The sequence below is a fragment of the Herpailurus yagouaroundi genome, unplaced genomic scaffold (genome assembly GCF_014898765.1).
Source record: "Herpailurus yagouaroundi ecotype Mexico unplaced genomic scaffold, PumYag 29, whole genome shotgun sequence".
In the NCBI taxonomy this organism is placed as follows: domain Eukaryota; kingdom Metazoa; phylum Chordata; class Mammalia; order Carnivora; family Felidae; genus Herpailurus; species Herpailurus yagouaroundi.
The window spans coordinates 82,369,417-82,381,803 of record NW_024412377.1 but is presented as its reverse complement, the minus strand read 5'-3'; the positions used below and the strand labels follow the sequence as shown (position 1 = coordinate 82,381,803).

The window sequence follows — 12,387 nt, the reverse complement described above, 5'->3', positions numbered from 1 at the left end:
AAGGAAAATACTGCTTCCATAATGGTACTGCCTTCCCAAAGACCTATTAAGTCCTTGAGTCCTAGAATCAGACAAATGTGAGTTCAAATGGCAACTAAATCAATTTCTAGCTGCAAACTCTTGTGTAAATCGCTTACCCTAAGCTTTAGTTTACTTATTTATAAAAAGGGGATAATAATAAACATCCATGTCATACATTGTTGTGAAGTTCAAATACAAACTGCTAAATGTACTGACCAGCTTATAGTAAGTACTCAATAAATGTTGGGTAATTATAATCATTACTATCATCACACCATCACCATATGCCCTTTAAATATTGTGCACTCTATTTTTAATGTCATTTTCCAAGTAGGATAAGAATCCACAAATCTCAATGCTCAATTTCATAATAATAATACCTTTGTGCAGAGGCCTTCAGCTTCAGCTAGTCTTCCTGTGTCTATTAGACCAGTGACAGCTTGGGAGAGAGACCACTTTTCCAGAGATTGGTTATAATTTTCAAGGAATTCTTTGTCTCTAACTGTGAACAAAAATGTCAGTGTTACTTTCCTCTGCGATTTATAACATTTTCCCAAAGGAGTAATTAGTTGCTAAGAAGTATTACAATTAGACTTACCATGCATCTATAATTTTTTAAACTTACATGTACTACCGAAATCCCATAAACTATGCTGACACATGACAGGTTTCTGAAGAGTTTCATGGTAGGAATGTTTGTGGCTGAGTAACTTAAAACTTTATAGACTTGTGACTTACATAAAAACAAAACAAAACAAACAAAAAACAAAAAACACTTTACAGCAAAATTAAAAATAATTCATTGTAAAAAATTAAATATTTATTGTGATATAATTGATGTATCGTAAATTACACACATGTACGTATTCAAACAGTACATTCTAAAGACTTTTGACATGGGCGTCTATCCATGAACCATCACTAAAATCAAGATAATGAACATAGTCACCATCATGAAAAGTTTCTTCCTACTCCTCTGTAATCACTTCTGTTCCCCTACCTACCTCTCCTCTCACCCTCTGTCCCCAGGCAACCGCTAATTCTTTTCAGTCACAATAGATCAGACTGCATCTTCTAAACTTTCATACAAATAGAATCATAAAGTATACACCCCTTTGTCTAGCACGTTCACAGTTGTTAATATGGTAAATTACATGCATTTTCAAATGTTAAAGTGACTTTGCGTTCCCAAGATAAACCCCAGGTGATCATGATGTATCATCTTTTCTATGTGTTGTCGCATTTGAATTGATACAGTGTGTTATGAATTTTTGCACCGTAGTTCTGCAGTATCCTTATTGAAGTCTTTGCCTGGTTTTGGTGTCAGGGTAATGTTGGCCATATAGAAAAAAGTTACCAAACTTTTAAATTACCTGGAAGGATTTGTTTAGAACTGGCATTATTTCTTCCTTAAATGGTTGGTAGAATTAATCAGTGAAGACATTGGGTCCTGGAGTTTTCTTTGTGGGGAGATTTAGAACTACAAATTCAGTATCTTTAACAGATACAAAGCTATTCAGTTTTTTTATTTCTTCTGAAGTGAGTTTTGTGTCTTTCAAAGAATTTGTCCATTTCTAAGTTGCCAAATTTAGTGGCATAAACTTGTTCATAAGATCCTATTAGCCTTTAAATAGCTATAGCGATGTACCCTCTTTCATTTCTGACATGGGTACTGTTTTTTATCCCTGATGTCTGGCTAGAGGTTCATCAATTCTATTGATCTTCTCAAAGAACAAGTTTTCACATTTGTTAATTTTCTGTTTTCTATTTCACTGATCGCTACTATTTATTACTTCTTTTCTTCTGCTTACTTTGGGTATAATTTCATCTTCCATTTTCTAGTTCTTAAGGAGATGAGATCACTGATTTGAAGGCTTTAATGTAGACATTAGATGCTATAAATTTCTCTGTAAGCAGTGCTTGTAATACTTTGAAAGGCTGTTTTTCCCTTTTCACTCAGTTCAAAATATTTTCTCACTTCCCTTCTAGCTTATTCTTTGAACTGGATTATTTAAAAGTATTTATTTAGTTTCTAAATATTTGAGAATTTTCCAGATATTTTTCTGTTACTTGTTTTTAATTTAATTCCATTGTATTAAGACAATATGCTTTATACATGATTTGAAGCCCTTTAAATTTATTTAGACCTGTTTCATGGCCCATTTAAGATTTGGGTAAATGCTCTGCGTGCATTTGACAATAGGCCTTCTGCTGTTATTAGAAGTATTCCACAAAGGCCAATTAGGTCAAGTTAGTTGACAGTGCTGTTCAAGTCTTTATTATATCTTTACAGATTTTTTTTGTCCAATTGCTCTGTCAATTATCAAAAGATTACTAAATCTCTAGTTATATTGTGGATTTGTCTATCCCTTTCAGTTCTGTAAGTTTTTGCTTCATACATTTTTCCGTAAGTTTTCATTTTTTCTACCCATCTTATTGTGAAATACAATGCAGATTTTTTGTATTTTGAAGATCTGCTACTTAGTGCTTAAATGCTTAGACTTGTTATGTTCTCTTGATGAACTGATTCCATTATGAAATGGCCTTCTGTATCATTGGTAATATCCCTTGGTCTGAAATCTAATTTGCCTGAAATTAGCAGTGCCATTTCAACTTTCTTTTTTTTTTTTTTTAATGTTTATTCTTTTTTGAGAGAGAGAGAGAGAGAGAGCGCGCGCGCGCGAGTGAGCACATGAGTGGGGGAGGGGCAGAGAGAGAGGCAGACATAGCATCCAAAGCAGGCTCCAGGTTCTGAGCTGTCAGCACAGAGCCCAATGCAGGGCTTGAACTCCAGAACTGCGAGATAATAACCTGAGCTAAAGTCAGATGCTTAACTGACTCAGCCACCCAGGTGCCCCTCACCTGTTTTTGATTAGTGTTGACATGGAATATCTTTTTTCATCCTTTCACTTTTTAGGCTATTTTCATTTTTATGTTTAAATATAAATTTATATTTTATCTATTCTTCTTTTAGGCAGTTTATAGTTGGCTCTTGCTTTTTTATCAATCTGACAATCTCTGCCTTTTAATTAGGGTATTTAGACCATTTAACTTGACTACCGATATGGTTGGGTTTAACTAATGTGTTGTTTTCTATTTGTCCTATCTAGTGTTTGTTCTCTTTTCCTCTTCTTTGGATTATTTTTTATGATTTCATTTTATCTACTTTGGTGGCTTATTTACTATAACTCTATTTAGTGTCTACTTTAAATTTTAAAGTATTCATCTTTAACCTGTCACAGTCCACCTTTAAGTAATATTATACCACTTCACTTACAGTGTAATTTTATAACAGAATACTTCCATTTTCCCCTTTTATTCTTTGTGCTATTGTTGTAATGTGTGCTTTGAACAATTACGTTTTATTTATTTTTTTTTTTTAAATTTTTTTTCAACGTTTATTTATTTTTGGGACAGAGAGAGACAGAGCATGAACGGGGGAGGGGCAGAGAGAGAGGGAGACACAGAATCGGAAACAGGCTCCAGGCTCTGAGCCATCAGCCCAGAGCCCGACGCGGGGCTCGAACTCACGGACCGCGAGATCGTGACCTGGCTGAAGTCGGACGCTTAACCGACTGCGCCACCCAGGCGCCCCTGAACAATTACGTTTTAAAGAGACTTCTATCATGTCACCTGTGGATCTGTTTCCATTGAGTGATTTATCTCACTATGGGTGGTATTTTTCTACCTCTTTGCATGCCTATTCTGTTTTAACTGGACACCAGACATTGTTAATTTTACCTTGTTGAATGCTGAACATTTTTGTATTTCTGTAATGTTCTTGGGCTTTGTTCTGTAGGAAGTTAAGCCCCTTGAAAATGATTTCATCTTTTCAAGGCTTGGTTTTAAGCTTTGTCTGATGAGAACATAGTAGCCTTTAGTGTAGGGCTAAGTGTGCCCACTACCTTTTGGCAATATCCTTCTGAGTACTTTGCCCTGAATTCATCATGTACGAAATGGTTGTTTAAGCTTACTTGAAGCAGAAACAGCAGATAACAGGGCCAAGTACAAATCCATTCTCTTCGGCTCAGTGTTGTCCACTAGAGCCAGCTTATCTTCAGCATGACAGGCTGCCATTAGCCCAGCCCAGACGGCAGGGTCACCTAAACACAGGAAATATGTTACAAGGCTTGTTAATATCAACATATTGCTGAAAAGCTACCAAAAATGAGAGTAAGAGTTTATAAATACCAAAAAATTAAACTGAAAATAAAATAAATTATATCTCTAGAAAAAAAAATCATTTTCTTAAAGGAAAACTATACTTCTTTTCAGAAGACATATTACTATATTCATTCTTCAAGATTTGCTTTTTTTTTTCCAAAATACAGCAAAGAATGAGAAATATCCTATTAAGCTCTTCCATGGCTGATTAGCTCAGCTGCCTAGAGTACTGTTCTATTGTGGAAAAGAAGAATAAGATAAAAACAGAGAGGGAGGTAAACCATAAGAGACTCAACTACAGAGAAAATAAAAGGGTTACTGGAGGGGAGGTGGGTGGGGGAATGGGCTAAACGGGTGATGGGCATTAAGGAGGGCACTTGTGATGAGCACTGTTGGGTTACATGTAAGTGATGATTCACTTAATTCTACTACTGAAACCAACAAAAAAAAAGGAAAAGTCAATTATGTTCACTTTCATTGGACATCAAGGACGAGTCTCAAAGAGACATTTATGTTTATCATTCGATCTCTGTATTAAAGGTTCAATCATAGGAAAAGCAAAATAACACTCTTTCTCAGTTTTTAAGAAAAGTGTGAGTCAAAGGAAAAGCTCAAGATAACTCCATTTACATATGTTCTAACAGCCAATCGTGAAAGCCATTTTATCATTCCAAATGAAGGAATTCTATGATTATATATCCCTTCATCAATTTGATCTTTCCTTCCTTCCTTCACACCATGATAGCTTCTTCTGGGGAGAGGGGGAAGCAGTGGACTGAGACTGAGGTGGTAATAATAGAGATTATGCAGACAGATGCCTCTTTTTAAGAAAGGCAGTTGTGAAGACAAGGTGAAAAAGAACTTGGAACTTTAGAAGAGTTTTTATTTTTTGCTTTTTATAAGTCATATTTTGCAGGTTAATATTTGCATGGCCTGTATGTTAGTCCTGCTACACTTAAAAAAATTTTTTTTTAATCCCACAAGGGGTGCTAGCTAAAAAGAGTGTCATTTAAACAAAAATTTTAGCTTCAATTTTATATTTTTTATCTAACTGCTCCATCTAATATATATCCCCTATCAAATGTTTGAAATGTTTCTCTACTTCATTTATAGAGGATCAGTATTACTGATATAATAGTATAAGCATCATTAGAAATCTTAGGCACATAAAAAATTTTTACAAAAAAATTAAATGCATACCACCATATTATAAAATAATTCCTGCCTGAAATAATGACTACTTTATTTTAAATAACAAAAGATACAATCAAATTCTAGAATAAGGAAATGGGAACCATCCCTCAGAACTTATGAGATCTGATTAATGTATAATGAAAGGCACATGACTCTTAGATCTGGGTTTTAGGTCTAACAATGGCACTAATAAACTCTGCCAGCTTTCCCTTCAGGACTCATTTTTCTATAAAACAAATGAACTGGATGATGGCTCGGGTATCATCAGGTCTAAAATCCAAAGTTCCAACTGAGGTAGAATCAATTTCTGAATTTTTTTTTTGTAGTTTCAAGTTTTTATTTAAATTCCAGTTAGTTAATAATTTCTGAACATTGACTTACTTCTAAGATTAAGTGAAGAGATCCCTTAGAGATCTTAGGGTATTCTATAGTTTAGATTACAGGAGGGAAGAGATGGACATTAGTTGGCAGCAATTTTTTCTGTCACATTTCAAAAGAACTGCTGTTTTCATTTAGTCTTCCAGACTATTCAGCAACTTCAAATTCCTTATGAAATAAAGTGATAGTATAAAAATATATTTATTACAAACCTCAGTTTTTAAATTTTTTTAATGTTTATTTATTTTTGAGAGAGACGACAAAGCATGAGAAGGGGGAGGGGCAGAAAGATAGGGAGACACAGAATCTGAAGCAGTCTCCAGGCTCTGAGCTGTCAACAAACAGCCCAATGCAGGGCTTGAACCCATGAACCGTGAGATCATGACTTGAGACAAAGTCGGCACTTAACCAACTGAGCCTCCCAGGCGCCCCTCAAATTTTTTAAATATAGTTTGCTAAAAATATCTTTTAATATCACAGAAGCACTAATCTAGCAGAAATTGGATTTTTTAAAATTTGATTCTAAATTCTTGGGATTATATTTAAATTTCTAAAAAGATTCCTTTGAATACCATCTGTCAAAACTATACTTTGTTCAGCTACAAGGATTAGGTATATGCTACTACCCATAACTACAATTACATTTACTTTTATTGGACTCCAAAACCAAATCTCAGACAGGCATTCATCTTCATCACTCAGGCTCTGTTTTAAGCATCTTTGAGTATATATTTCTCCAGATAATATGGGAAAGTAAGATCATTACAGAAGACCTCATATGGACAATGTCACCTTTTTAACGTTTAATGCCCCTCATACAATCAAAACCTAACAGATCTTTTATCATACTAGATTCACAGTAAAAATCCTTGAGAGTAATTATATCCATTTTTTTTTTAATTTATTGACTTTGAAAGAGAGAGAAAAAGAAAACGCAAGCAGGAGAGGGGCAGAAAGACAAGAGGACAGAGAGAATCCCAACGAGGCTCCACACTGTTAACACAGAGCCTCACACAGGGCTCAAACTCATGAATCCTGAGATCATGACCTGAGTCAAAATCCAGAGTTAGATGCTTAAGTAACTGAGCCACCAGGCACCCCCTGCCTTTTTTTTTTTTTTAATCCAATACTTCCATGAAAACACCTCTAAAAATCAAAAACTTATCCAATGTATAACAAAAACAAATCGAAATGTTTAGGGTCTCTTTTTGTTCTATTACATAAATGAAACAAAGAATAAGCAATAAGATATTGGTCTGTTTACTTGTTTTATAAAATAATCTCTGAATTACTAGATATTTAGCCATTTAGTTAGGATCTTTATAATTTATAGTGAAGACAACATTGGACTTATTTTGTGCAATTTGTTTCCTAACAGTCCCCAGCCAAAAGCAAAACTATTCCGATCTAACAAATGTTTGAAGTGCTCTGCGGGAATAAATTATTTAATGCTACATGTCATATTAAAAATAATATTAGTAAAAATACGCCTCATAAGCCCACAGGTATTCCAGTGCTCTGGGGCATTTCTCCAGCAGTGATAATGAAAGTATGCTGATGCAGTCGTATATACTCCTTCAGTGTGATCAATGGTATACACATGACACAAAAAGAGCTGCTCAGGTGAGGCCATCACCTTGGCATTCCAACATTACCACAGAACACACCTCCACTCCTCAAGGAGCTAACTACTCATAAAGATAATTAAAATGACTAAACATGTTCATTAAATAATTTAGCAGCTATAGGTAAACCTCATTAAACCAGACAGATGCAAAACAGAAATAAAACTATTCCATGAAAATACAGAATTCAGATTTTCAATCAAGGATAACAAAGTATCCTTATGCAGATGTTCCATTCAGCCTGTTTCAAGAATTGATTACCTCTTAATTATCAACAGCCAAATGTAGATAATCAAATAATATGCAAAACCTTATTTTCTTAAAATTCCCTTTTATTTCATGAAAATACAAACTTTGTACCCATAAGCCGCAAATGCAAGACCAACAAAATTTGAATTAATGAAATGGATTATATTATACTCACCTGGAGAAAGAAGAGCTGCTTTCTGAATGGTCTTTAGTGCAATATTTTTTTCAGCTTCTGATGAACTGCTTCCCATAGCTAACTGATTTACCGCAGTATACAGTAACGCCTTCTGCATAAGAGAAAAGAAGAGGGTTAACAAATTATAGCTCAGTGACTTTCAAACTGGCTAAAAGCGGGCCTCTATTGGGTACAATGTAACCTCTTAAACTTAGGGAGAAAAATTGTTATTGTTTACCAATAATATTATTTAATAACTAGGACATTTCCTTTGTACTGGGGAAAACTAACCTTTCCATGATTTGAGTCCAAAATATGAGCCACATTTCCTGCAACAGCACCTCCCTATAATAGAAAATAATTATTTGGATAAACTTTCACAAGTAGTAAAAATTAAGACTGATAAATTCTTTCCATTAAATCATTTGAAAAGTTCAGTTTTATCATATTTACAACTTCCAAACTCCAGAAGTATCAATTTATTATTGCTTTAAGAGACAAGTTAAGTATTTTTATGAAAGAAAATCTTTGGGGCGCCTGGGTGGCGCAGTCGGTTAAGCGTCCAACTTCAGCCAGGTCACGATCTCGCAGTCCATGAGTTCGAGCCCCGCGTCAGGCTCTGGGCTGATGGCTCGGAACCTGGAGCCTGTTTCCGATTCTGTGTCTCCCTCTCTCTCTGCCCCTCCCCCGTTCATGCTCTGTCTCTCTCTGTCCCAAAAATAAAATTAAAAAAACGTTGAAAAAAAAAATTAAAAAAAAAAAAAAAGAAAATCTTTTCTACTAGGATCATCTCAACTCTGCTCTTTTAAAATACCAGAAGTTACATAATTTTATACTAAATACAAGTACGTGTTTTCTAACAATTGTGATTAGATGGAAAGAGACATAGAATCTCAAAAGTGATCTTAAGATTAACATAGTTTTACTCCACGGAAATATTAGTATTTTAAAAATTTCTGTAGTCCCTAGTAAAATGAATAGCCAAAGTTCAGAGAGCCTGAAACTAATCACTGATTCAAAAATCAACTCAATACTAAAAATGAGAAAAATATATATATCATAGTTTTTATAAAGTCAATTTGAAATCCTTAATTTTTAAAAATTCAACCAGACATTTTACCTGGAAAAAAAAAGTGAATTATAAGAATGATTTCATTTTATTTCAGAAGTATACTGTTGTCTTCATTTTATATTGGAATTGGAGTATCAGTAATGTTTTGCACATCATATTTACCACATAAAGAACGCTAAAAACAAACTTTAAAAAATACGTCAACATAAAACAAATAGAAGATGGATTAAAAAGAAAACAGGGTGCCTGGGTGGTTCAGTCGGTTGTGCATCCTACTTCAGCTTAGGTCATGATCTCACAGTTTGTGAGTTTGAGCCCTGCATCGGCTTCTGTGCTGACAGCTCGGAGCCTGGAGCTGCTTCAGATTCTGTGTATTCCTCTCTCTCTGCCCCTGCCCCGCTTCTGCTCTGTCTCTCAAAAATGAATAAATGTAAAAAAAATAAAAGAGGAAAAAAAAAAAAGAAAACAACACAGGGGTGCCTGGGTGGCTCAGTCAGTTGGGCGTCCAACTCTTGATTTTGGCTCTCAGGTCATAATCTCACGGTTTGTCAGTTTGAGTCCCACGTTGGGCTCTGCGCTAACAGCATGAAGCCTGCTTGGTATTCTGTCTCCCTCTCTCTGTGCCTTTCCTCCATTTGCTCTCTTTGTCTCTTTCAAAATAAATAAAAATTTTAAAAAGGAAATTAAAAAGAAAAAAAGAAACACAGAAAGTAGAAGGAGGATTCAGGAGTTAGATCTGGGATGATCCATCACCACAAACACTGTGATTTTGCACAAGTTATTTAATATCTACATCTCATGTGTCCTCTATAAAATGGACATTACTTGGAGCTACTTCATATGGCTGTTGGGATTAAATGACAAAATATATACAGTAGTTGGTGCATAATAAGTACTTTATTCTAGTAATAATGATGATGTTCTAGGTTCTTTGTACTACCATGTGTGAAAACCAGTAGGAATAAAAAATAAAAACAGACCCCCACACACTCCAGACAGTGGAATTATTAGATGTAATAAGGTTCAAAATATATTAGCTACTACCATTATGTTTACCAACCAGTTAAGTAACTCTGAAAGGGCTTAGTAACCACAGAAGTTAACAAAATAGTTTATAGACTCCTAAAAATATCTGGTTATTGTGAACTAAAATATAATATATAATTCCTTTCATAGAACATCAATGACTTTGGGGTGCCTGGGAAGTTCAGTTGGTTAAGCATTCAACTCTTTGTTTCAGCTCAGGTCATGATCTCACAGTTCATGAGTTTGAGCCCTGTGATAGGTTCTGCACTGACAGCATAGAGCCTGCATGGGATTCTCTCTCCCCCTCTCTCTGTCCCTCCCTGACTCACATGTTCTCTCTCTCTCTCTCTCAAAATAAATAAACTTAAATTAAAAAAAAAAAAAAAAAAAGAATGACTTCATGTTGTGATTCACATTTTTAGATTTTAGACATTACCAACGTTCCAGCTCTTAATTTCTTTTTTTTAGGTCTTTTTTTAATGTTTATTTATTTTTGAGAGAGACAGAGCAAGTGTGAGCAGGGGAGGGGCAGAGAGAGAGGGATACAGAGGATTCGAAGCAGGCTCCACGCTGTCAGCGCAGACCCCAACGCAGGGCATGAACCCATGAACTGGGAGGCCATGACCCAAGCCGAAGTCAGACGCTTAACCAACTGAGTCACCCAGTCGCCCCTCTCATTCTTAATTTCTTATCTTTAAGGAACTTTTAGATAAAACCATCTTTTGGGATTCAGAAACACAATAGTTAATTCTCCCTAAATAGCAACATTATAAACATAACCTAACTACATAGCCATTAACATAGTTTGTAGGTATTAAAAAGTCCACCTACTTCTTTGTATCTTTCATAATGCCTGCCCAGAACTAGTACAATAGTACATGAAAAAAACTCAGTGTACTGCTTGTTAAATGACTAATGGAAAATCTGGCTGTATTCGTTGTTTCCGAGAATGATAATGCTAATACTTTAAAAAATTATATTATTCACTACATCACAAATTATTTTATCTTTTTGCCAGAATTTAGAACATTACTCACCTTTGCACTTCGGTGAGTATACTGAGCAACTACTCGGGACAACAGAGACCAAAGAGCAGGATCAGCTGGGTTACTACAGAGATAATCAAAAGCAGAAGGCTTAGAGATGGGAGACACTTTAACCACAAAACGTAAAAGTAACCAACATTTTATTTAGTACCTAAGTTCAAAATCTTGTCGACATCTAAAACAAGTTCATATTGTCTATGCGTGAATGAAAGCGCCTTAATTTTTAGAAAACATATCTCCTATATACATCAAGACTCCTTATGAAAATAAGAGGGGAAATCAGTAATACGATGATTACAAAGCCATGAGACTAAGAAAAGCTAAGGAAATTTAATATGTTGTGTTCAAGGAAAACACAAGGAGATGAAAAGTGTGGAAGGAAAACAAACTACATTTACAACACTTTACTACCGAAAATAAAACAAATAACTACTGTTACTAGTAATAACAGCTTTCTATTTTCTAAATTTTGAAGACATTAATGAATGTTTGAGTGGCCAAAAAATTCCTAAGACCATCCACGTGGACAGTATCAGATAACAAATGGGCAATACCACAAGCTTAAGCATAAATAAGGGCAAAAATAAATAAATGAAAGAATAAACAAGGGCTTCTGTATTAAAATGAGGTTCAGGCCTTAACCTAAGTGCAAAATTTCTGTTCTCTTACCTCCTTATCAACTGAATTTAAAAAAAAAATTGTTTATAGACGAAATAATGTGTATAGTTAGTTACCTGGTCCTAAGTGCAGTTTCATGAAACCACATTCTGGTTTCCAAATACATATGTTTACCTGATTTTATATTTATATTTATATTCCCAATGTCAAAGATCAGCTCATCAAGTATAGTTATTCCAAGTTCACAAGCACAGAACTTACCTGTGAACAGCTTTAGATGCTTGTCTCTGCACTGCCACACTGCGGCCTTGCAGTGCATAAATTGCTGAAGAAAGAAGGCACTTGTGATAATTACTGTCTTTCTGTTTGATGTGCTTCAGTAATTCATTAAGCGCCGCTTTTGACAGTGTAGGATCCTGCATTGTCAATCCTAGAGCACACAAGGCTTGAAGGCTTTCTGTGGTTGGTTCCTTTAAGATAGAGCTGTAAACATTTTTAATTGTCTATTAGCCCAAGTACACTAGTCTGTAAGTATTAAAACATATTTAACATTTAGTAAAAAAGCAATTTACTTAAAGATTCACCAAACTAAGTTCAAATTTAAGATAAACATAAAACAGATTCCTTGGCTTCTAGGGACAGCAATTTCCCTGAATGTCTAAAGCATTAAAAATACCAAGAGCTTTCCACAGTGCAACAGCCAAATTTCTTTTCTGTTCATTATATCTAAGTTTTAGAAACAAGTACAAATAGCGTTTTGTGGTTTGAGTTTTAGATAATTAACCATATAACCATGTAAATAACCATAGATACCATAGG

At 34.8% G+C, this 12,387-nt stretch overlaps 1 protein-coding gene across 4 annotated transcripts in view; it reads right to left on the bottom strand.

Annotated features, from left to right (window-relative positions):
• Positions 1-12,387, bottom strand: part of SKIC3 (SKI3 subunit of superkiller complex) — an 87,732-nt gene that overhangs the window by 21,002 nt on the left and 54,343 nt on the right. For all 4 annotated transcript variants that reach the window (XM_040448250.1, XM_040448276.1, XM_040448266.1 and 1 more), the window contains 6 exons: positions 11,830-12,051; positions 10,942-11,014; positions 8,098-8,151; positions 7,807-7,918; positions 3,996-4,124; positions 402-523 (listed from right to left, as the gene is read on the bottom strand). In XM_040448250.1, coding sequence (XP_040304184.1) covers positions 402-523; positions 3,996-4,124; positions 7,807-7,918; positions 8,098-8,151; positions 10,942-11,014; positions 11,830-12,051 — 712 coding nt within the window. The remainder of the gene's footprint in view (positions 1-401; positions 524-3,995; positions 4,125-7,806; positions 7,919-8,097; positions 8,152-10,941; positions 11,015-11,829; positions 12,052-12,387) is intronic.